This window comes from Helicoverpa armigera, chromosome 10 (genome assembly GCF_030705265.1).
Source record: "Helicoverpa armigera isolate CAAS_96S chromosome 10, ASM3070526v1, whole genome shotgun sequence".
NCBI classification, from domain to species: domain Eukaryota; kingdom Metazoa; phylum Arthropoda; class Insecta; order Lepidoptera; family Noctuidae; genus Helicoverpa; species Helicoverpa armigera.
This window is the reverse complement of record NC_087129.1, coordinates 10,219,702-10,246,687: the sequence shown is the minus strand read 5'-3', so window position 1 is coordinate 10,246,687 and position 26,986 is coordinate 10,219,702. Positions and strand designations below refer to the sequence as shown.

At 34.9% G+C, this 26,986-nt stretch overlaps 1 protein-coding gene across 1 annotated transcript in view; it reads left to right on the top strand.

Annotated features, from left to right (window-relative positions):
* Window positions 1-25,255, top strand: part of LOC110371003 (nose resistant to fluoxetine protein 6) — a 55,509-nt gene extending 30,254 nt beyond the window's left edge. The window contains exons 2-12 of the mRNA XM_021327053.3: window positions 11,935-12,107; window positions 14,153-14,346; window positions 16,601-16,883; window positions 18,023-18,186; window positions 19,184-19,352; window positions 20,188-20,381; window positions 20,487-20,612; window positions 20,720-20,925; window positions 21,324-21,466; window positions 22,535-22,646; window positions 23,964-25,255. Coding sequence (XP_021182728.3) covers window positions 11,935-12,107; window positions 14,153-14,346; window positions 16,601-16,883; window positions 18,023-18,186; window positions 19,184-19,352; window positions 20,188-20,381; window positions 20,487-20,612; window positions 20,720-20,925; window positions 21,324-21,466; window positions 22,535-22,646; window positions 23,964-24,049 — 1,850 coding nt within the window. The 3' untranslated portion in view covers window positions 24,050-25,255. The remainder of the gene's footprint in view (window positions 1-11,934; window positions 12,108-14,152; window positions 14,347-16,600; window positions 16,884-18,022; window positions 18,187-19,183; window positions 19,353-20,187; window positions 20,382-20,486; window positions 20,613-20,719; window positions 20,926-21,323; window positions 21,467-22,534; window positions 22,647-23,963) is intronic.
* The last annotated feature ends 1,731 nt before the right edge of the window (window positions 25,256-26,986 follow it).

Here is a 26,986-nt window from a genome sequence, read left to right as displayed (position 1 = left end):
GCCGAAATTAACAGATTCTTATTTCTATTGTTGATATACAAGGTTTTAATGTATTTAAATAACAGTTTTTGCTACTTAATAATTTCACATTTTAAGGTGCGGCTACACCTTTCGTTTATCGATAAGCATTATCAAAGACTATTTGACGATACTCTGCCCTACGGATACTTAAAGCTGTCATTAACTAATGAAAACTTAAATTTCGTCTCTGGGATGTATCGTTCATTAACAGATTTAATGATAATTAGTTGAGGACTCGTTAGGACTAATTTAAGTATCCATTATGAGTGTGGCAGTTAGACTTTCGTTGGTAATAAATAATAATTTATTGTACCGGGAATTTTTGATTGGGAAGACCACATAGGGTTTCCGCGTAGTTTGTCAAGGTTGTGAGTATCGTTTGATAGAGTTACCGGGAAATGGTAAATTGAGGTGTAGGTAGGTTTTAGTTAAAGTCTGACATTTCCCCCAGTCTCCTCCACAACAGAGAAGGCATTTGATAGTGACGCATTTTTAAATGGAATCGTGAGTCGTCATAAGAGAAAAGGATATTTTGTCGTCCGATAGTGTAATCCGAAGTTCACTTAAGACACTAAAGAGAGATTTATCACATTACATTTAGAATTTTGGATTGCATACGCTGTTATCAATATTTCTCTGTAAAAATTGTTATGTTACGAATTTGTTGTTTGTTTTTTTGAGATGGGCACAAAATGCGAGCGTTGACTTATTTTTGTGCAATATACCTACTCAGGGAATTTGGGTGTGAATATTATTATTATAACTTTTCTGAGTATAGTTAAAAAGGAGAAGAGGAATTCAGATAGAAGCTAGGAATGAGAATGTTTTCCTTCAAATCGGGTTTTTAGTTTTATAATAAAACTTACTCACTAATTGACTAACTCTTAAAACTGAAGTAACGTTAAAGTTATCCAGTATAGGTATATTGTTAGATACGACTACAAATACATATATCACCATCAGACAGCACCATATAAATACCAAAATATTTCCTTAAACGTAAATGTACAAACCTATACTATACATAGCTGAAACGTATCAGACACCGGTTGCGTACATTCATTGAATATGAATGTCTCATTATAAGAGTAATAAAGGACTAATGCGGAGGCTTGACAAGAACGTCACAATACAATACCTACTAGTAAAATACATTGAATAAGAAGATTATATTTTTATTGATTCCATCTCTTAATAAATATCACCAACGTTGTGAATATTGACATAAATAACCCTAAATTAATTGTTGTAACCTTTGGCTTAAGAACCCAATTTGCTTATTTAGGGACAATATCTGGGGCATAGTAATTTTACCTAAGTTCCTCAAAAATAATATAGTTACCGCCACGGACATTGAGCTCTCGGCGGAAGAGTGGGATCGTTTTGCGCACTGTACACATAAGGCCGTAAACCAATAAATCGCTTCTGCGCAGGTGAAGGTCAGGGCTCAATATCCGTGCTGATAACTATACTATGGTACAGAAACTTAAAACAGGTGTAAAGCCATGTGAAATAATCAAGCCAATAAATTAACATAACGCGTATCATCGCGAAAATATTTAAATCCTTTAAATTATGTATCTATCTTTGACAGCCGTTTGAATTCTAAGCCAGTTTGATAACATGTTAGACCGGTAGTAACTATTTGTCTTCATGAGATACAGCCTGGTGATATATGGACGAACAGAGGAGTCTAAGTAATATGATCCTGTTTAAACTTTCACATAAGGATCCCTTTTTTATGGGTGAATGACCCCTCTCGCTGTGGGTTAGCAGCGGTGAGGGAGTGTCAGACTCTTACTGACTAAAACCCATCGTGTTCCTTCGTAGGCCTTTATGTACCAGGGCCGCGGTAACTCTTTCGACCAATCCCGTAGTCCCTTGAAAGGTAAGTAGATGACGCTACAGTTAAAATGCTCTGCAGATAAAAATGAAATTAAAACAAAGGTTAATAACAACATAAGAAGTAATATAAACATTAAATGCTTATTCAGCTCCAAGTTAATCTAATTCCAAGCGCATGTAATATTCAGCTAACGTGACGAACAAAGAAACATTTGTTTGTTTGTTTGTGTGTTCATTGTTGAGTAAACTCTTTATAATTACAGAACAGTTACTTTGTCAGCATATTAATGTAGCTCGCGCCACTATTTGTTCAAATGTTTGTCGTGACATTCTGACTTGTGTGAGTACAGTGGAGTGCATTAAATGTGGGTCACAAAAATGATGAGGTCTTTTTATTATTCATTACTATATTTGAATTTTGAATGTGGTTTTATTTGTACTACTTTAAAAAAAATACATTATATACTTTGATTGCTTTACGCTATTTTATTACTTTTTATTATTGTCTTTCCTCACTAAAATTAAATCATGCAAATTAGTTAACTTATTAGTAAAATGTCAGTGTCTCACAAATTATACTATTAATTACACATTGGATACATATTGGATTTTAAGGCAGTAAATTCTTTTATTATGACCCGAATTGAATGCCATCTACTGTATCACCAACATTTGGTCCAACAATTTTTATTGCAGTTTCTTTAATCGTGGTCAAATGTTAGCACGTTGGATATATATGATGTTCAATTATTTCCTTATATGTGAAGGTGGTAAAAAGGAACAATGATCAATTTACCTTAACTTTTGTGCCAAAGATAATGTCTAGAAGTGTAATGCGGATATATTATGTGGCTAATTAAGGTCATTGAACGCATTCCTACATATTAAAAGTATTTTAATTTTGTTTTATGGAAGCGGAATCGGTTAATTCGGAAATTATATTACTCAGTTTCTTAATCTTTATACGTTTATCTTTATTTAACCTCAAAAGATTTAAGATAAATATGAAACAAAAAAAAAACTTTTTTTGATATAAACATTTCTAAACTTATTTCTTGCTACTGGAAAAAAATCACGGAAGTAAGAACAATTTTTTATTGGAACAAGTATAAATAATTGTATCAACCTTCTTCATGAATCACCCTATCAACTGGTAAAAAACACAGCGAAAGTATTTTATGTTATGCAGCTATGCATATCCATGATTAAGAAGATATGGACTGGTATAGACAGATGTAACCGAAGATTGCTTTACAAATCGGTCAATTTCGTGTAACTTTTTCCGCATACGAGGACTGTTCGTATACTGCATTACGACTCAACAAAAAAGGCCTTTAGTAACCCATGGTCAAGTACCATTTACTATATCTACGTCATAACTATGACGTCACAATACAAAGTCAGTGAATGGACGCTTTGTTAGCTTATGCTTACAACCTGTGTACTTTGACGTCTAATATTGACATTATCATAGATTAAATGTTTAAAATAATGTTTAAACGATTTTTTTTTTTTAAATAATTCATTCATTAATGGAGATATGCGGTCGTTAAGTAAGGTAATGAATATATGTACTGAGATTTATAGTTTAAATAGTCTTATTTAAATACATAAAAAATACTCTAGTCGTAGGTAGTTATGTATTTCTATATAAGAGACAAAAATATATATATTGACTATTATTACACTATTATTCCGTAAATTATTTACTACGCGCTGTTCCTCTCGTTTCCACCCGCGTCCCTGAAGGAAGTACATAACATACTGGACAAAACGTAACCTATGTATTTCTTTCAGGCTCGTGACTAGACTATCTTTGCACCATCACATTTAAAACACTTGAGTAGGCTTGGCATGAAAGCGCGACATACAGATAACATCAGAGTTATTTTTGCATTTATAATATTAAAGTAAAGTGTCGTGGTGGCCTAGTGGGCAAAGAACCAACCTCTCGAGTATGAGGGCGCGGGTTCGATTCCAGGTCAGGCAAGTACCAATGCAACTTTTCTGAGTTTGTATGTACTTTCTAAGTATATCTTAGACACCAATGACTGTGTTTCGGATGGCACGTTAAACTGTAGGTCCCGGCTGTCATTGAACATCCTTGGCAGTCGTTACGGGTAGTCAGAAGCCAGTAAGTCTGACACCAGTCTAACCAAGGGGTATCGGGTTGCCCGGGTAACTGGGTTGAGGGGGTCAGATAGGGCAGTCGCTCCTTGTAAAGCACTGGTACTCAGCTACATCCGGTTAGACTGGAAGCCGACCCCAACATAGTTTGGGAAAAAGGCTCGGAGGAGGAATATTAAAGTAAAGATAATCTGTCTTATTTGGTTATACAGGCTGTAACACAGACATTAAAAAGTGTAGTTTTAATTTTCATTTCTGACATTTACAGCTCTATCAAAAAGGCCATCATTTTAATTCCTTTTTTCTCAACTTGTGGTAATTCGCCGACAAAAGGCGTTGACTCGGTGTCTTAGGTCAAGTAGTAATATTAATCAAGCCATTCATCTCGTTGAGACAATTGTTTCGGAGCTATCGCGATTTATTGCATGGATTGTCTTTAATTATTTAGGTATTGTATCTACAGGACTTGTAGAAGATACTGAACGACCAAGAGAATTATTTGAACTGTGCTGAATACTATCTTGAAGTAATAATTGTCAATTGACAATGTTCTTATTGACAGTCATAAGGGCTTTGGTGATAGACTTTTGTACAGTTTTCGTAAAGCCAATGACGTATGGCGGTCCTTAAGATTAGTCATGCATGTGGTCCATACCCCTCCTTTAACTCCGCCTGCAAATATCTAAAAACCATTTCTGTTCAGCGATTCGCGCAATGTTACTTGACGACAAAAAGATTCGCGGCTACTGCTATATGATAAGTACTTAACTATTAAATGCATTGAGACTTCGAACTTTGAACTGCAAACATTCTTATATTTAAAACTTATTGAAAAGCAAGACCAGTTTGCCAATCTATAATTACTGGATTTGAATATGAAATCTTATGAGATCGAAGTTCATAGGAAGTGTAGTTTACGTAAAATTCCACTGTTTCCTTTTAAGGAAAATGTATTGACTACATACATACATGACGTAATTCATGGCAAAATTATAATGTAGATTTCATTACATGTATGCTAATAGAAATACATTATGGTCATTGACAAAAAAAATTAAATCAGTACAACATATATGTTACTTGCGTGAGGGAGGGACATTCATCTGCCTAGCTTTTTCCCTACTATGTTGGGATCGGCTTCCAGTCTAATACATTAGACTGTGAAGACATTACGATGTCTATCAGCGTTTTATAAGGAGCGTCTGCCTAACTGACCTCCTCAACCCAGTTACCCGGGCAACCCAAAACCCCTTGGTAAGACTCGCTGTCAGACTTACTGGCTTCTGACTTCCCATAACAACTGCCAAAGATCTTCAAATGCCAGAAAGAGTGTTCATCATTAAACATCATAAGGTACAAATTGATTAAACAATCAAACATATTATACAAAGTGAATGAACAAAGGTCAATAACATTTTGTGACGCGTAAAATTACAATTAAGTAAATGACGTCATATTTATGGTTTTACATTATCTACCGTTTTTATTAGGGTTCCGTAGCCAAAATGGCAAAAACGGAACCCTTATAGTTTCGTCATGTCCGTCTGTCCGTCTGTCCGTCTGTCCGTCTGTCACAGCCGATTTACTCGGAAACTATAAGTACTACAGTGATGAAATTTGATGGGAATATGTGTTGTATGAACCGCTACAAAAATATGACACTAAATAGTAAAAAAAAGAATTGGGGGTGGGGCCCCCCATACATGTAACTGAGGGATGAAATTTTTTTTTTCGATGTACATACCCGTGTGGGGTATCAATGGAAAGGTCTTTTAAAATGATATAAAGTTTTCTAAAAAACATTTTTCTTAAAGTGAACGGTTTTTGAGATATCAGCTCTCAAAGTCGTAAAAAGTATGTCCCCCCCCCTCTATTTTTATAACTACGGGGTATAAAATTCTAAAAAAAATAGAGGTGATGCATGCTAATTAACTCTTTCAACGATTTTTGGTTTGATCAAAGTATCTCTTATAGTTTTTGAGATAGGTTGATTTAACTGTAATTTACGGAACCCTTCGTGCACGAGTCCGACTCGCACTTGGCCGGTTTTAAAAGATTTTTTTCCTGTTAGAAATCATCTACCATTATCTATCGTTTTTATGTCTTTTTCGTGTGTCAACCTAAACTTCTGAATTCTGCTAATACAGTACAAGCCAATCCATAATTAAAAGCTTGCTTATTTTAATATTTTCATGCTATGTATCATAGGTACACTAATTACTTAGAACAATAATTACTTTTAAGATGGAAAATTACAAAAGAAGAACAGATTTGCAAAACCACACTAGATTTTCGGTAACCAATAAAGCTATGTTTGAACACGGAACTGCTAATAATATAGAAGGCGAACAAACAGACTCGGATAAACACAATCTAAGTGGCGACCTACTGAGTGTGCTTGTGTCAATATACTAACACGATGAGGTGTTTTGTTGCTCTCGATTTGATGTTGAAGTAAAAGGCTGAAGAATAGGGGTTACACGTGTGAAAGTTGAAGACTATTTTTTTTTCATTTTTTGGGCAATATTTGTGAGGTTCCGTCGTATAGTTTTGTATTAAAATAGATCTATCAAATAAAGCGATATATTTACCTGAAGGTGAGAGTTCAATACAAAAGTGTCAAATAATCCACAAAAATATCACCTGAAGAAGAAAAATAATACTGTAAATCCATTGGTTTATCTCTAACCAATTTTATGTTAACTAGTCGTTATAACAAAGTGATAAAATAGAGGTACAGTCCAAACAGTAGGTATGTGACAATTACTATCTTAGGATCTGTGAAAAGCTTTGAAGTTAACATTATAGTTAGTTACAGCCTATTTATCGTCCCACTGCTGGGCACAGGCCTCCTCTCACACGGAGAAGGATTGAGCATTAATCACCACGCTTGCAAGTTAACATTATATACCAGCTTATATTTTAATTCACAGTAAACATCAGGATTTAGACACGCGATTTTTAGTACCTATCTTCTATTGCAAGTCATTTGTAAACAAAATCGACTATAACCTAATCTTCACAGTTACTAAGTGTATAAAGTGTCGTCACGATACGTCATCCAATGGCTGGTCTGGCTGGTCTTGCTAATGGAACTAAAAAAGCATTAGCCACTTCACATCGTATCCGTTTTTGGTGGCAAGTGCTCTACACCTTGCTGGATATAAATACAGAAGGTCATTTTCACTCTTAACAGTCTCTAAGTTACAGTTATCCAAGTCATCGTCATCTACCTGGATCTTAGGAAATCAGCGCAGCATATCTTCGAGTCCCTCGTTTAATCTTTTCACTCGAGCCAGATACCAAAAAAACGGTACGATTTAAATAAAAATGCATTTTGTATGACTATAAGTGAAAAGCTACAGTCGAATTCACAAATATTGTAGAATTGAATCCTCGTGTGACATACACAAATTAAATGAGAATAGGTGCGATATTTACTGACCAGTCAAATGGTAGTAAAAAGGTACAGATTAACACTTCATATTTGTTAACCTATAGTCTTTATAAAACTTCGCCTTCTGTCTTTACTCCCATCTCGGCCCACACTCGTGACGACCAAGTTTCCCAGCACATTTAATTAGGCTCCACCTGACGGAGCGACTGTCGCACAAATGTTTTTAATTTACCATGTTTGGCGCAGACTTTCCACACTATGAAATCTGTAGGGAAGTGTCTGTTAGAGATGATTGTTGTTAAAAGGTTCTTGTTGTATGAAAATGATTGAATATCGTTGACATACTATGAATTTCCAATGTTAGGAAGCTACTATGTTTTTAAAAATAAAAAACGTTGTATTTGAGTAAGAACACCTTAATAAAGTACCATCAGTTTTCCGTGATTTCACCAGCGTCTCGTGGAATATACTTTCTGTATTCGGATTAAATATGCCTATGTCGCTTGGGGATGTAAGTGTCTAACGGTGAAAGGAATTTTCGAATCAGCTCAGTAGTTTAGGAGCCTTTGCACAAAAACACAACCAATAGTATAGATTACAAACAAAAATTACTTGTTTCAGCGTTGTACCAAAATTTATTAGAGTCACTGAACTTCAAGAGCATTTAAAGTAAATATGTTTAAAACTATAGACATGTCATTAACATGAACTTAAGTAAATAAATATGCGAATGCCCATGCAAGTTTGTTGGACAGCTTAAAAAGTAGACTTAGGATTAAGTAGTTTAAATATTTTTAACTAAAAGATCATTGAATCTACAACTGGCTGGTAAATAAGTTCCATATTTATTTGAATTTGCAAAAACTTTGATCAATTATTGACCTACATTTTTATTTTTGATCAAACAATTTTTTTAGATGATTAATATTTTTTGCCACTCTGTTTTTTCGGATTAATTAGGTGTGTATTATAATATTTGGATTATTACTGTCGTGTAGTACTCATACAAAGCAAATACGTAAGACATACTTACGATGCGACGGAACTTGACGCAAGATAAGACGTAATGTCCAAAACTACCTATAGAGCAGAAAACTAGAAAATTATCTCACACTAGCTGTTGCCCGCGACTACGTCTGCGTGAGCAATATAGAATTCCCAATTTCGTTTATTTAATCATTCATTGCTCAACCCCCGTAAGTGATAGCGTGATAATATATAGCCTATGTGTTGAACCGGCCCCCAGGTAATAGTCATGCAAAATTTGATTTAAATCCATGCAGTACTTTTTGAGTTTATCCGGGACAAACATACAGACAAACAGACATAGAGACAAAAATTCTAAAAACTACATATTTGGGTTCAGAATGAATTATGGATCATCCCCCACGTATTCTTTAAAAAAAATATTCAATGTACAGTTTTGACTTTCCTATCATTTTATTATATGTATAGATAGATGACATAAACCATATTTTTAAACACCCTCACCAAAATTTTTTCTCAAGAAAAAAGGTGCGTTCCACCAATCAACAAAGATTGTAATCACATATTCGAACACAAATCGCAAGTCAACAAACCCCTTCCTTATTTTACACTTTCCAGCATTAAGTTAGCGTGTTTGCCATAAAATTGCACTTAGAGTGCGAAATTTTTCACTGCAGCTACCTTAATCTAGACGTTATCTGCATATTTATTGCACCCAGCCATTTCTAAAGAGAATGGATTAATTTTTATTTCATTTGTGACGCTAGAAGGAAATGTAAGACGTAAAGCATTCGTGGACTCGGTTTTTAATTTACACACTCAGCATAAAAAAGTCGTACGTAATAATGTGTATTAAATCTTGCTGGTGGAACAAGACTTTTCACTTTGTACTATTTTTGTGCCTTGTTATGGTACAATCAACAGGAATTTAGTGTGCACGAAAGAAATAAATATTTTTGCCATGCTTAACACGGAATACTAGACTTTTTAATGGTGACTAGCAAAACTTTGTTTATGAATCAGAATTTACACAATCGTGGGAGGTGGCAAAAACCTATAGTTACGTCAAAATACATAATCAGATCCTGGTCTATAGCAGTGAAAACCTATGACCAAGAATTTCTGACAAATATCAACCATGGTTTACAACCCACGGAAGCCCAAACAAGTGTGTAAATAATCCACTATAGGTACATTTTTTTGGTGGTGAATACCCGCAGAACAACGTCCGTTTTCAATATTATATCTATCTGCTGTTTTGTTTCATCCTCCGAGCCTTTCTACCAACTATGTTGGGGTCGGCTTCCAGTCTAACCAGATGTAGCTGAGTACCAGTGCTTTACAAGGAGCGACTGCCCTATCTGACCTCCTCAGCCCAGTTACCCGGGCAACCCAATACCCCGTGGTTAGACTGGTTTCAGACTTACTGGCTTCTGATTACCCGTAACGACTGCCAAGGATGTTCAATGACAGCCGGGACCTACAGTTTAACGGGCCATCCGAAACACAGTCATTAGTGTCTAAGATACACTTAGAAAGTACATACAAACTTAGAAAAGTTGCATTGGTACTTGCCTGACCTAGAATCCAACCCGCGCCCTCATATTTGAGCTGTTTTCCTTACGAGAGATAGGAATTTGACATTACTCGTACAAAATTATATCTGTAATGTGCAGATGGATTGAATATTGGAAGCGGCCGTAAGACTATTGCTTGTTTGTACAATTCATTAGCAGCTTGCCGGTAACAAAAGAGTAAAGTTCGAGTATTATTTGTTTTATTTATTCGTATTCTCACAGTTTGGACTCAGGTCATTTATAGACGTAGTTTCCCATTTATTAGTCATTTAAGGTTGTGAGAAATTTAGTTGTTCATCAAGGGCCTTTTTCATGTGATAATGAATTCACACTTACGATTTCAATTTGGTGAATTCAATGGCTTCACACGATATATCAAACAGGATGTAGTTTTTCGTTTGTGTTCCAAAAAAATCCAACAAAAATTTTGCTGTGCTTGCTTAATGAACCGAAAATAACTATGATCACAAATTACTATTAAGATGTTCAAGACCAAGTATAGTATACAGTACAATCCAGTTTTAAAGTGTAGATGTAAAAATTACAATTTACATCTTGACTTCGTCACACTGCGAACTTATAGTAGCCGATAGTTGGTTCAGTCTAATAAATTAGTATGGAGGTGGATTACAAGGATCAATTAATAGACGAGTATCAGACCGACTAAAAACTTTTATTGGATTCACGATTCTCTTTAAAAAAACTACCAACCATCGGGTAAATTTTTCGTCGACTGTTTACTAGTCTACAATGTGCGGGTACTCTAAGGATCGAAGATAGCAATCTAACTGCGATATTTGCCATATTGGAAATATTGCTTCCCTGCCAAAATTCCTGCATCCACATGTCTGCCAAAACCGTGACATCCTCATAATTACTATACATGTCATAGCCAATGTTACCGGGAAACCATTAGCGGTTCGTGAGGACGCTCGCAAGGACTCCGGTTTTCCGCAACTCAGTACTCCTTTGTTTTATAACAAAGAGAAAGATTGATGGCTCTATCTCGTACTAGTTGTAACTGTGGGTACTTTTTAGTTGGTATTCAATTGTTGGGATGAACCCCCTTGCTTCAATGCTTAAGGATTTTCCTCTGGGACTATTAGTTTGAAAGCTTGACACAGCTGAATTTGATATAAGTACTTTTACCTACCAAACTGCATATACTTTTAATATGCACATAAATCCACCTAATTTAGGAGTAGGAACTAAACGAAGGAAAAGCTATGGGATTTGAGGAAAAACTTCTTTTACTACTAGTGAAAATGAGTACATATTCTTGTAACGTTAACTAACTGTAAGTTAACAGTTACTCCATTAGTTACTTATCAAGGATATCTAACGCAAGATAAAATCCCACGACTATCAAGACCTCAGCACAAAAATGGACTAACCGCGAGTTAGAAGCATACTCGTTTCCAAGATAACCATCTTAACGACCCAATCTGAATTGGTACAGCAGTTACGACGTGTGTAGCATACAAACGTACAAACGATTGTCCATGAGTGCGATTACTATGAACTTCATACAGTCCGATGCTTTTGGAAAATTTCCATGTTTTGACAGTAAATTTATTATCGTGTGTATTACTTAAATAGATGTTTAGTACGAATTTAAATGGCGCGTGACGTCTAATTTTAGATTTGATTACGTCTTATGTGTATAAAGTGGACGAAGGTTTCTTTATAATGCGTAAACCTTGTTTAAACAATGAAATGTAATGCATACAATAAGCCAACCTACGTCACACAACCAACTAATCTTTCCTAAAATATTATAAAAGAAAGTTTGTAACTTCCGGTCTTTAGATTAATCACGCTGAACGAAATAAGCTGTAACTTGGCATACATATAGATTGCTGTGTAAAACTATCTGTTTTATAGTCTCTAAAATCCAATTTTTCCAATAAAAACATCTGAACATCATTTGTGTCTCGTTTCCACACCCAAGAAACTAATTATTCCTTTCTCACTTTCTAGTGTTCGATGCATCAGCAAAATCCCCACAAGGTCTACTCTTCGGGTCTTCATACCACTTGGGCAACTTCGACGAGTGCGTGGCGATTGAAGACCCAGGGTATAATGGAGTCACTATCGAGGGACAGTACTGCCTCGCTACTATCAAGTGGAGGCAAAAGCATGAGACTAATAAGGTACTATGGATTGGCTTTACCAGCGGTTTTAGCGGTAGTCAAAAACTGGTTGCCTTTCTTAGATAAATGGGCAATGTAACAACAACAACAATGTGAATTTTTCAAATTGCACCAGTATTTCCTGAGATAAGCGAATCCAGTTAAACTAACATACCTAGAAACAAACTCTTCAGATCTATAATATTAGGTAGTATATACCTCTAGATAAATAAGTTATGTGGATCCTATAAGTAACATAGATCATAATCAAAATATATTTTAAATAAGTTTGTTGAAATGTAGGATGGTGTATTTGCAGCACTATTTATTACTTTTTTTACACAAAAGCTACTATTGTATAGGTAATGCATCACATCACATAGTATAAACATACCGTTAGATCACCCGTATACGTATTCCCCAAATTCTCTAACAGACACTTGCAACTGCAGAACAGGAACTAGCAGTCTAAGTTCAGTGGCATTATGTTCGGAACTTAGTAATAAGGCCCTTTCGGTAATCCGACTAATTCTGCTTAGCGTAGTCATAGTGAAAGACAAGTCAGACTGACTTCAGACTCTGCGGTATTATTAGTTTAATTAGTTTCCTTAGTGTTCTTACCTGGGACTTATGGAGTATCGTCTGTCATTCTGGAAGTAAGAGGCAATTAAAATTGAAAAATAAAATTGAAGTTATAATACTTGTAGTTGATCAAAATATATGTAAGAATAAAAAAAAAACAAAGAAGCATATTTATGAAAAAAAATAGTTAACCACTCCACAACATGAGATACTGAGCGTTGAAGTATTAAGACGTATTACAATTGAGTAAAAGCTAAGAAGATAATGAGGAAAAACACAAATTCTATTTGACAAGTGACAAATGACGCACAGAAATTATAAAAATATTGGTTACTTGATTTCGCCTGCAATTTCATTCATACTCGATGGCACTAACACTCGTTCTTGGATTAAAAGTAGCTTATTTTCATGCAAATATTTTAATCAGCTTAGTCTTTTGAAACGTGAAAGCGTAACGTACAAACAAGCGTAATATTTATTTAAATATTAGGATAACTTCATCTAAACGCGTCATAATCGATATAAAAATAAGGAAAAATGTTCAGGTATCGAAACGTAACGAGCAAGCAATGACTAAATATTGACCATACTTCTTCAAAGTGTACTTAACCATGCAAATATAAAATGACTAGGTACTAAGTTTCACAAGTTGATAAGTCTATTGAAACACACTTCGTTCAAATATTCGTTTTAGCAGTTAAATCGTAACTATGATTACGTTACTGTTAATTTTAACACTTAAAATGTGGAAAGATCCCTTGAAATTGTGTAGTAAATGTCCCTCGACCTACCTACCTACTATGTCAAATAAGAAATTATTAACCGTATTATTTCATATCGCCATTTATCATTCCCAGTGAAAACAAATGAAAATTAAAATGCATTTTCAAAATTCAAGTAGAATTTCTATACCTATTTCAATTCCTGCATTCTTACTGCAGTCTACTTTCACCTGAATGATAGTTTAACCAGTAATTAGCCTGACGAGTTCCCTAGTTAACCGATCGTTAGCAAGTTACCACAGAACGTTGAATACTTAGCACTGCATGTAGTTAAACTTCAATGTTGGTTTAACACGTCTTTCATGGATAATGTTTGTCGATAGTAATATTATCGCAATGTCATCAATTTATTTGTCTATTTACTCATTTTTGCGTCATAGAACGTGTATTGAATTACAGTCAAAACATGTAAAATACGTACCTATAAAGTATTTTGCTTATTGTCAAATGATTAACTCGGCGTGAAGATACCCATCTTCAGATTCATGATTTAATTTATCAGTTTGGCTTGATGCATATTATGAGAGAAGCTACTTTCTTTGCTCTCAGAAAACACTATGCGACTCTTTCTTACCGACCGTGTATGGTGCTCAATGGGTGATGCAATATTTATAATAAATGCATTTTAAATATTATTAAAAAATACCTATGTATTTTAAATTTTTGAAAAAGGTCTCACAATTGTTTTTTACTTGATTACAGACTCGAACAGGACGCGGTGAAACTCTTCGCTGGGCCGTCTGCGTACCAAGCGCCTGCCACGCGAAGTCAGTGGCAAGTTTCGTGAGCAGCGTGCTAGCTCACACCGTCAGTAACACCACAGGCGTCGAGGTTACTGAGCGGGACTGTTACACTAGGAGACCTCTTGCTATTACTCCGTTGGATGTCGGTTATCTGTAAGTATTGTAGTACAATATAGGTACCAACAGTAATATGTGGAAGTGAGTTATTTCGCTGGGCATCAGTATTAGGCGCCTGCCACGCGAAGTTACTGTCATGCCAGGAAGAATCTTGCTATACGCTGGACGTTGGGCGTTGAGTTACAATGGTTACAAAGAAAAGGTAGCTTAGTTTACCTACATATGAATAAGACAATTATTTATTTGAAGATACCTTTACACCGATAAACAAAAATATAAAATGCAATACTCTTCAGCAAGAAAAGTCATTTCTTTTTTATTTCATAAAACCCATACGCTACCCAACAATGGGTTAGAAGAAAATCCTCAAAAGTCCACATTCCCACGCTAGGGCAGGCCACAGATAATAAATCACACAGGTTACTACCCGGCGTATATTTCTTCCATTTTCCCATGATTTAGTGCACGGTGGGATGATATTGGAGGACATAATCGAGGCGACTTTGTGGAAGGGTGGGGACACCAATTACGCTACCGTTTCCTTTTTAGGGTCTTTGGATAATAGGATCAGTTTGTCGTGCATCCGTAGGTACGATCATTTTTTGTACGGTGAAATAAATAGTAAATTTGTAGCCACTTGTAGCAGTCAGTTAGAAATGGCTCTTGTTGGTGAAAAAACCTATAATTATGGAGAATTAAAAAAAAACAAATTGCCGCTATTTAAAAATCCGTGAAAATTTTCGTTGCATTTTTTTGACTCATACAATGACGCATAGCCAATTCCCCTCTTCAGACACAATCAGATAAAGTAATTGTAGGTAGGTACACAAAAAAGCAGCAACTGAAAATAAATTCACGAGTCACAAGTAAAGCCGATAGCTGGTAATTTTACCCTATTCACAATTTCGCTTGACAACGTAAGGTATAATTAGGTTTCAGTCTAATAATTAACTCTTCTAGTGTCTAGATTATGATGAATGACGTTAATTATTGCCTAGCTTTAGTTAAAGTTTTAGAAATTAACAATTTTCGATACTAAGAAGCCAGATTTAAAATGTGATAAAACTTGAAAGTAAGGGTGAATAAGGCGCACTTGAAATGAGTAGCTATAAATTGGTTAGATTCATTGACACTGCCATTGAAGGGCACACAATTCTAGATATAATTTTGATCAGCAATGATGCATTGTAAAAGAAAAACTTTCTTGGTAAGACATTTTATTCTGTAGAAAGTATGCTCCGTTTTCGTCGTTTATTTTTTCATTCTCAAAGACCAGCAGGAAAGCAATCCGGATACCGATATTTAGGTGTTTTCCATGCATGTAAAGATACACATTTGTATGATTGAAGCAACATTCAAATGAAAACTTGTATAGTTTCATGACTAAGGCCCTTAATTAACTTGAAAGGTATCTTTTACAAAAACAAAGCAAGCTTTATTATAGTAAAAAACAGTTTCTTATAAAGGGGAAAAAGTGCGCAGACACTTTCTTAGAATATGTGTATAAATCGTGAAGTATTCTTTTGCTAGTACGGGCACGTGTCGCTAAAATAAAAACAAGATACAGTAAGTCACCTTGCTATTACATTAATGGCTGGCGTATTACTTAATTAGATATGCCTTTTAAGAATGTCACATACACTAAGAAGAGTATGACTAATAAATGTAATGAGTCTGTATTATAATAATTAACTAATCTACATATTTCAACCCTTCAAACGCATAAGAGATATCCATCGCTTCCAATTTCATTATCAGCATCGAAAACCAAACAAAATACAGCGGAACAACTAACAGTCATATTTACTTCGACAGAAAAATCACAGCAATTACTGTTTTTATTTGTTTTCTTTGTGTAAATATTACTTTGTTAGGAACACATATTTCCTCCGTGCCAACCGAACACGGCCGTAACTTCTGACATATTATGATTGATCACACACTGGAAGATAATATTACTTTCCTTTTTCATTAATACTTGATGGTATCGTTTCATCATAAAATGATGTTGCTCTATCGATGGGCTTTCTGGAAGTGTAAATTTTGTATGAGCAAAATTGGGGTTAGAGTTCTGGTTGATATTTATATGATTTTTTATGGTTGCCAATATTCATGGCGGTTTTGCTTCCTGCCTTTGAGTAATGCCTGATTGTAAGGGTGAAATACTGAATACTTTAAATATTGTTTCAAAACATGTTTTAGTCACAGTCCCGTAGGATTGTTGTTGCGAGACTTAAACTGCAGGGACTCTACGCTTGACACGCTTGATGACATGTTGTTTTAATTTCAGATCACTGATCCTGCTCTTCATCACAATCCTGTTCTTCGCCACACTCTACGAGACCTACACAATCTACTACGGTTCCAAGAAAGAGTCTATCATCTCCACCCTGATTATCTCCTTCTCCATGATCAACAATATGAAGAAGATCATCTCGACGAAGCAGCACAACTCCTTAGGTCTCGAGTGCATCTCTGGCATCAAGGCTTTGGCCATGATTTTCATTATAGCTGGTCATGCTTGCATGTTTATCGCTAGTGGACCTGTTATGGATGCCGATGCTTGGGATCGGGTAAATATCTTTACTTTTTTTATAATGAGTACATACGAAAGTCGGTAGACGGGTAAACCAAATTAGATGACGGCTGGTAGGTAACCTGGTAATGTCAATAGGCAGTAAAATTAAGCAAAAAGACTTGGCTGATTAAGTTATGTAAATAAATTAACACAAATAAATTAGAATAAATAGTATAGCCTATTTGACAACAAAGTGAAATTGTTAAGGCTTTTGAAGTCACTTAGTCTAGACTTAACTGAAGTCTAGGGGTAAAAATAAACAAGTTTTAATGACTTTATCTAGTAACAAGGCAGTCTTTCCGCGACTATGAGCTCTAAACTTAGAAAACGACAAAATTTAATTTCACCTTTAGACTGAATAATTTACTTTCACTTGAAGGAGAATTGAAGAACACTGTAACTTTTTTTTAAATCGAAGGTCTGTCAAACTGTGCTACATTACGATAAAATTGCTCAAGCGATTGAGATGATATTGTGGAAAGTTACAAGTTACAGCTATTAAATCAGCTCGTGAAGTACATACATACGAAACAGCAAGTCAAAATTTTAATAAATAAATAAATTACGCAAAAGTTTGCTATCTTCTCCAATTATGAAGGCCCAATAGGGTCAAGGCAAAGGTTTATTTGGATTTACATAGAGCTTATAATTATGCCAAACTGCCGCCTGGATACAGTAACGCATAAATTCGATTCATAATCAGGGGTCCGTTTAAGTTACGAAACTGAGTACCCCATTTTCAAGGTCAAAGTATAGTAATTGATCTTGATACTTTAGCAGAAAGTGATAGTTGACCCGGTGATTGTCAAACATTTTTTTAAAGAAAACCTTGATACTAAATCAAAGTTCAGTCGTCCTGATACCGGCTAAATACCTGATTTTTGATGTGCGTACAACTATTCATTTTATATACTGGTTTATGAGCCCAAATATATTGACTTTGTATTAATAATGAAAAATTAATAATGACATAGATGGGCTAATAATGTAATATGTACTTTGAACCACCTTTTTAAAACTATGTTTACAAATAAAGATTTCATTTTCAAACCAACTTTTGGCCAGCTAAAAGTTTGCAGTGTGTAAGAGAATCCCTTAATGTGTTGGTATTTAAAATTAATGTTCCTTTTACAGTTGGTGCGACAACCAGTAAATGCCTTCATGCTCAACAACACTTTGTTAGTCGACACGTTTCTGATGCTGAGCGCTTTTCTGTTCTCAAGACTGATGCTCGTTGAATTGGAGAAGAGACGAGGCAAGCTCAATGTAATTCCGATCTTGATCTTCCGGTACATCAGGTAAGATTTCAACGTTTACATATACCTAAGACCTTAAATGGATCGCAAATACCTATTGTAATCATACAATTATTACAATCAAATGGTAGTGTTTAAATACACTAAAAATATAGTGCTATCAAATCCTAGAAGTATGTACAATCAAACGTAGAGTGTATTTGTTACTTTTTGTGCATATATTGCTGAGCAGAAATAGATAAAAAATTTGCAATAAGCATATCACACTAAGAAAAAACAGGTACCCTTAGAAAGCGAATGAACCCGCTAGCCAAAGGTAGTTTAACAATAAAAATATTGCACTTAACCGCAAAATTTTACTAGAAAAATACATCACAAAAATCCTTTCCTCAAAGCTTTGCTACCAGGATTTCATCAAAACGTAACTAGTTCGTCTTTTTGCAAATAACAAGCTTTTACCCAATAAGCTGCCACACACAATGAAAGTCGTACCCTTTGTAGTGTGGAATAAGCCTTATTAATTTAACGCAGTTCTGTAGCATTATGAAGCTAGCTCATTTCTTAGCTTGTTTTTTCCTTGCTTTCAGTACTAACTTGTTTCTTTAGATCCTTTGAAGTTGCATTTTCATGTTGGTTTGCAAAAGTAGCCATTAAAATGTTTACGATAGAACTGTTTGAATGAACTGAAAAGTCTTTCCGGAATAAGAGGTGTATTAGTCATTTTAAATTATTCAAACAGAAAAGAACTTTAGTTGTTAGGAGTTTAAGATAGTCTGGTCCAAGTCTATCCTAATGTGAATATAAGTCCAATCAATAATAGCTTACGTGCCTAGAATTTATTATAAAGACCTAAAACTTTTAATTTTGATACTTCGTGCGTGACATACGATAAGAATGTCCGCTTTTCAGACTTTTAACCTGTGGGGTTTCAACAGAGATTTTCTAGAAGCACTTATATTGGTAGAAAATATGAATCCCCTTGTTAAACCTTATTTTGTATGTATGATGTATTTTTAGCAAACAATAACTTTATTTTCAGAGTAACTCCAGCATACCTGGTCGTGATTTTGTTCTACATGACCTGGTTACCTAAAATGGGAGAAGGTCCTCTATGGCAAGACAGACTGCTTTTGGAACAAGAAAGATGCATGTCTTCTTGGTGGACCAATATTCTGTACATCAACAATTACGTTAATGCTGATAAAATGGTGAGTTTGAAGTATTTGAATATCGGCCTTTTCGATTAAAGAAGTTGGTGTTTCTGACTAGGTTATGTATTTTAATAAATCATCCCTTAAATAATCTGATTTTAAATGCACAAGTTAACAATAATCATCCCTGATTGATTTTCACCCAATCAATGCTCCATGCCTTCTCCAGTATAAGAAGATGCTTCTATAGTCTGATGATACTAACGATGATGATGATGGTGATATCATTAAAGCAAATTGATATTAGTATTGGCTTTAAGAGCTTAATTTTAGTTAGCATTGTGCACTTGAGTGCAAAAAGGCTCATAAGGGTAAACTTTCGAGTTGTCAAACTAAAGTTTCTCCGAGATTCACGACACTAGTTTTATAATGTTCCCCGCTTTATTGTGAGCGTAATATCTTTTTATGCACTAGACACCCTCAGACAAGCGACGACAAAGACTTTGCCTGTTTAAAACTTGATGAAGTTAGCTGTTCGCGTACTTATCTTTTTTGCCCACTGTACACTGTATTATTAATACTTTTACTGTGAATTAATGCAGCAAAAAGTCCCGTTGCTTTGTCTTCTGTTACGTGTTTGTGTTCAGGTTCTTTATGTTGTTAATTAAGTGAAATTAAATTAGTTCGTTTACTCTTAAAATATTAATTTTCAGTTAATTATTTCGAAGAATTTGCTCAATGAGAATTTATGTGGTAAAGTCTATTAACATCTCTACTTTATGTATGGCGTATTTTTAACAGAAGAGCCTCAGGTTTCAGTTAATGAGATACATACAATGAATTTCTTACAATTACGTAATTTTTAAACATATTTATGTTTTCTTTGTTTCAGTGTATGTTCCAGTCTTGGTACCTCTCCGTGGACACTCAGTTGTTCTTCATAGCACCCATTTTCATCTACAGTCTTTGGAGGTGGAGGATATTTGGCCCTGTACTTCTCTCAGTTGCTATCCTCATCTCTTTGGTTGTTCCTGCATTCATCACCTACCAGGATAAACTGGATCCCACTCTTTTGTTTTATGCCAAGTAAGTGTCATTTCTGTATTCTTACGAACCTTGATTTAATTTTTCTCCAGTGTTTGTGATGGTTTTAAGATTACCCACTATATTAATTTTTTGTACTTGTTACAGAGAATTCACCGATATCATTTCCAACTTTTACTTCAACGAAGCTTATGTGAAGACACACATGAAGATGATCATTTATTTCATGGGAATTTTAACTGGATATGTCCTGCATCGGATACAGACTGAAAAGTAAGTTTCTCAGTACAATATTATAATTTTTTAAATCAATAACTTTGGCTGCTTTGAGTGAATGTACTTTAACACTTTCACTAATGACCTTACTTTTGTTATTTCAGCTACCAGTTCTCCTATGTTCTAAAAACCTTCGCGTGGATCATCAGTCTTGTTCTTGGGACCGTTACCACCTTCTCCGTGACCATTTTCTACCAGGAGTGGTACCAATACAGCGCTCTTGAGGCTGCAGCATACATTTCTTTGCACAAACTTGCCTGGGGTATTTGTAATGGATGGCTTATAATTGCCTGTGCTACTGGAAATGGAGGTAAGCAGACAAGCGAATTTGTGCCTTATCTCTTTGTATTAGAATGTAAAATATCTTTGATTAAATCTTCAATGGCCCAAGTAAAGTGCCTTGTGGAACAACTGTTTAATACTTAAAAGATTTGAAAAATAATATTGAAGAAAATGCAAATATTCTTTATCGACGCTTTAACGATTTAATTTTAAATGTGTTTAATAGTGTTAAGAGTTGTACTCATAAAAAAGTTATCAAGGCTATTAACTACAATGTAGATATTATTGCGAAATGAATAGGACTGATATTTAAATTGGTTTTATTACTCACTCAAAAATTATTGGCAATATTAAAATCAGTACCATTACTTCTTAATTTACTTTTGATTTTCCATACTTTGTATTATAATGTTCTTTTGTTTGTAGGTATTATTGGAAAATTACTAACGTGGAAGTTCTTGGCTCCGTTTTCGAGGTTAACCTTCTGCGCTTACTTGGTGAATGGCATCGTTGAGCTGTACTACGTTGGAGAGCTGAGGCATCCTCTACATATCACCTTCTTTACAGTTGTAAGTATTTTTTATCTTACTAATTCATTCCGAATCCTATTTCCTACACCTGCGTAAAAAGGATGGTCAGCTTCTTTAATGTTAGTTAGATTTGCTTTATGAAATAGTGCTGTTAATAGTGCTACCTTCGCTGACCAGATAAAATCGCGCCGTCCGGGTGATGATCCAATTTGAGATGGTATTGGTGAAGTGTTCTTTGAAGAAAACGTAGTTTTCCTAAGAATCTACATACTTCATGTGTTTCATAATATGTAGTAGGTATTAGAATGATTAAAGCCATAATTTGAATACAAAAATTAAGATAATATTATCGTTGTTTCTTCATCTAATTAAAGAGCATTTTCAATTACTGGAATGAATATTAATTCTTGTCAAACAGGAAAAGAAATATTAAACTTGGATAAAATTACTTTCCTTGTTAGGTTTCATGAAAATTCCTGGGGGTTTTCAAAGTGTAGGAAAGTGGGATCTTGGCAGTTAAATGGACACGAGGTTCAAGTTTACCGACAACTGACAAATGTTTAGTTTGGAAATTGAATGTATAAATTCATAGTAAATACAAAACAATTGTTTTAAGAAAACTGACGTTTATGTTGTCAGTGAACTTTTGCCTGAATGATTCAAGTATGGTTTTAAATTGATTACATGGGGGAAATTGGAGTGACGATTCCTGTTGCTATAAATATAATTATACTACGTAAAGGTTCTTTAATAATAAAATCTGTAAAGTTTTAAGGTCTCTGCACACAGCGGGCGCGGCGCGGCGGGACGGGACGGCGACGCGACACTGAATAGTTGTAATGTACTAGATATTACGGACAACGTCACACAGAGCCGTCCCGCTCGGCGCGACGGTAACTGTCGCGCCACGCCGCCGTCGCGCCGAGCGTGAATACAAGTCACGTATACAACACACACGAATACAGGAGGGACGGGACGTGATCGCGCCCGCAGTGTGACCGATGCCGCCGCGAGAGCGCCGCGTCGCCGCCCCGCCACGCCGCGCCCCGTCACGCCACGCCCGCTGTGTGCAGCGACCATTATAATTAACAAACCTTTTTTTTTCAGATGGCGAATGCGATATCTCACATAGTGCTGACATTCTTCCTTGCCCTATTTCTATGTTTGACCTTCGAGTCACCTCTTCATGGTATAGAGAAAATCCTCCTTAGGATGTTTGGTGAGTAAAAATAAATTAAAACTTTCACTAATTGAGTCCAGATAGTAGTCTTGATATACTGATATCACAATCACAGTAAATCATATTAATGACTTTATGATTTACTCGAATCGTTATCATTACAAATTCTATCTTTAAAAGTTATTTTTAATGCGTTCCAAAATGAATATTACAGAGTAAAATCTTCGCACATTACTCGAAGTTAGTATAAGTCATGTAGTTAAACCAATGATCACACTTTTAACTTTGTTATGAGAAAGTTAAAACTGCAATCAAAATACGATCGTGAAGTTATTGAACTGTAAAAATGTTTTAAATCAATTTTCTTCGCTTACCATTTAAGTGTTATAATAGCTGGCTTAGAGTGTACACACTGCATACTTTTAGTCGGCCGATCGTTTGTTTGTGCTCATAATTTGGCACGCAGATAAATGGTATATAGTGCACACATTAAAAATATCAGGTACCTATTTTGATTCATTAATTTTGATTGGAAAAAGTTTTTCATTCAAAAATTGCAATCGGACAACCATTGGGTCATCTGTCGGTCCACTGTTTAGTCTGCTGTGTGCCCCAGCAACTTTTTGAACAAACTTTAGCTCCTGTTGATCACATTTTTGAATGTTTACTTACTTTAAAATTTATTTTTATTCCCTTTCAACTGATTTGAATGCTATAAACTTGTGAACTTGTATACAACCTTGCATTCACCCGAGTATAAGTACATTTCTATAAACCCTTTCGTCTTGTATGCCTTTCTTTACATATAAAAATTTTCAAGAGGTTTCAGTTCATTCTGAGAATATTTGATTAGACTATGAGATTCGAGTATTTTACTCTGGGGCCGCATAAAGATTTTGTTGACCCTTGCCAGTTAAGATGAATTCAAGTTAGGACTTAGTTCTTATGAATGGATTTGAAGGTATTATGGTATTCATAGCCTCTTTTTCAAGTACAATAGTATTGCATAGAAAGACTTGATATATATGATAAAAAATGTAGCCAATAAATAAGTAAATAAAATGTTTGCTGGCCAAAAAACGTTAACAGTGCGTATATGTAATAATACATCTTTGGTAGTGGTTATGGGTAGTCAGAAGCCAGTAAGTCTGACAACCAGTCTTACCAAGGGTATTGGGTTGCCCGGGTTACTGTGTTGAGGAGGTCAGATAGGCAGTCGCTCCTTGTAAAACAGTGGTACTCACTTGCAGACGACCCAACAATGTTGGGAAAAGGCTAGGCAGATGATGAGTGGTTATACTAGTGAAAGCCTTTAATATTTTTTCTAAATCATTGATGTTTTTTTTTTGTTCACAGCTCGACCAGTCCTAAGTGACAATGCAAGAAAGGACATATCAGCAGAATCTTCGAGAAACACTAGTCAATCTAAACTAGATTCGTAGCTCAGTGTTAAATTCTTAGTACGATACTTTAATTGAGAATTACTATGTGATATTTACATAGGTAATTCTTTACTTAGGTAGATTGAGATTTGTATGATACCCCAAAAGGTGTTAACTGCTTGTATGTCGTTAGCTATAAAACAATAGAAAAACAATTGTGTCCTGCGTATACAACGGGTTAGTAAAAATATCGAAAACGATGTAAAACGAAAGAAGAATTTATGTAGTATTTGTATTTAAAAGTTTTCGTAATTAAATACCGTAAATAGTTATGTGTGCTTACAACAGAGCGAATTTTGATTGAAAAATCTTTTTTGTTTGGGAGAAGGTTTTAGAATTGGAGTTTTATAATTGGGGTATTGTACCAAGTACTACGAACAATAATAGGCTCAATTATTTTAAGGTCATAGGTAAATCTGTAAATATTTTTAGACATAAGTAGGTGTATTATTAGATTTATATCTTTTTTACGTTTTTATTTAGGAAAAGATAATATATTACCATTTACAATATTCCCGTTCTGCGATAAATATAAAAAATATGCCCTCAGTATCACTAACCAGTAAAAATATTGCAATAAAAAGTTAATAAAAATGTTTTATTTTTTCCCGAAAGTATCAGGAAATGGAGTGAATTTTTTATCACCAAAAATTGTGAGATCATGACTGTGAATTTTTGTAGCAATCCAACAAAATAATGTTTTCTTATTTTGAGCTTTAATTCCGATGTTACATAGTTCAAAATTCATTGCAGGTTTATTTAAATATAAGACTTACGAGAAATATTTCGACATAACCAAGTTATGAAATAATTTGGTGGAATTTAAGAGTTGTATCGAAGATGTGATCTTTGAAATGAAATAAAATGTATTTTAAGTAGGTACTATTAAATAAACTGTTTTGTTTATGGCTGATTTTGTACATAATATTTACGTCATAAAGACGCAATTTTTTACGACTCAATTTAAAATTAAGGTCTAATGAAATAATTTCATATCTTTATAATTGTTCAAGACTACCCTTTTCTTTCAAGAAAATGTGTAAAAGTTATCTTAAGGCTTATCAAGATTTTAATAGTAGTTTGTGAAGGGATTATTTCAACGTCTATTGCTCAAACCCGCATATAATTTACTATAAAACGTCATTTACCTCAATGTATACAAGATTATTTTATATATTTTCATATTAAAAGACATTATTTTAATTATTTACTGTTTTGATTTATTATTATCCATTCATTTTTATAAAAAATACTTAACAATAAAATCATCGCCTGTTTTACAGCCAATTTCTTAAAAGTAAAAGTAACGGTCAAATTCACTTTTTCTATTAGTTTTTCTGTCACTTGAAAAAACGAATTTGACCGTTACTTTTACTTTAGACATTACTTTAACTTTTATGTTTGATGAAGAAACTGGCCGTTAGTCAGTAAGAGTCTGACACTCCCTCACCGCTGCTAATCCACAGCGAGAGGGGTCATTTGATGATTTCCCATAAAAAAGTAGATTAATTACGTGCTTATAAAATTCGCATTATTCAATCAATGAACTCCCAAACACAATGAAGGAGTTAGCTCCAATATTTGTGTTACCAGCGAATGCACTCAAGTGTACGTCGGCAAGTCCGGTTAACTTGGACAGTTTTCAATTACTAGAAGTTGGGCAGTAGGTAAGTGCATAGACCGTCAACTATTTGCAACCTTGCATAATCTTCGCCGGATCATGGCATACATGGGGCAGAGTTGGTACGTATAAATTAAAGTTGGCTCTCTATGTTATGCTGCTATGTTTTCCGGGAATTTGGACCGACTTTATACATAAAGACTTTGTTAGTTCCCATGGCAACAAATAAACAACAGCGTTTTCGTACTGGCGGTCTTTTCGCGAGTAACAAAAGCGGGAAATCCGCTGGTGTTAAAAAGCTGTAACAGCGATTCTACATCAGCGGATTTTCCTGACCACAGTGAGTGGCGTCGTTCGGAAAAATCCAGTGGAAAAACAGCTTGTGCGAAAAAAATCTTCTTTTGTTATCATTTCATGAGAAAACATCCTCAAAACTCTGACCTAAATACCTTCATACAGCTGATAAACACACATCACTTCATGAGTCCAATTACCCAATCACTGGAAACGTAAATTAAAACTTGCCACATAAAATCATGACTCGTGTAGCGGAACATAACTCACCTAAGTTGGTTTTATCCGAGATTAAATGTCGCATGGTTTTAACGAGTGATTTGAGAATAATGAACCGGAGAGTGTTTAATATAGTGATGGCAGCTTTACGAGTAATGGGGCACTGTGATATAGTGAGGATAAAAGAGAATAGAAAAAGAGATAGAGAAAAGAGATACGGGATGAAATCTGAATCGTCGACTCGATGATTCAACTTGATTTTATCAATAAGTGATTTTAAATATTACACTGCTCGGGGTTTTAACAACTTCTCTGTTCAGTGAGTCATACGTGATACAGACTGGTTATTTAACTATTGTATCAACAGCGAAGTGGTTAAACAGTATACGCATATTATGTCTGTGAAATATAGTAATAATGGCCGTTTGGTCTTTGAAAATTGTAAGTATATTGTTTTTATAGTTTTCTATATCAATTAAATTAATTGCTGTAAAATTCTTGCTAAAATTGTATGCCTTATAGTCTGGCCATTATTATATTCCACGCTTAATCAAACGCTCCCCGCTTGCAGTACCGCCTGCCTCACCAAAGATAGGACAGAAAACTTATATTGGCTCGAGGAGAGAGCTGCGTAAAACGTTATCGCGGGAAACAACCAGCTTACAAGTTCCTTCCCTTATCTTTTATCTTTTGTCTAAACAACCGCCATGTTTATACGACGTTCAAGTTCTCGGAACTTGCCATTTGTTAAATTAAAATGTTGCTCCAGTTCCGATTCGATTTTCTTTGTGGTTCAGTGTGTT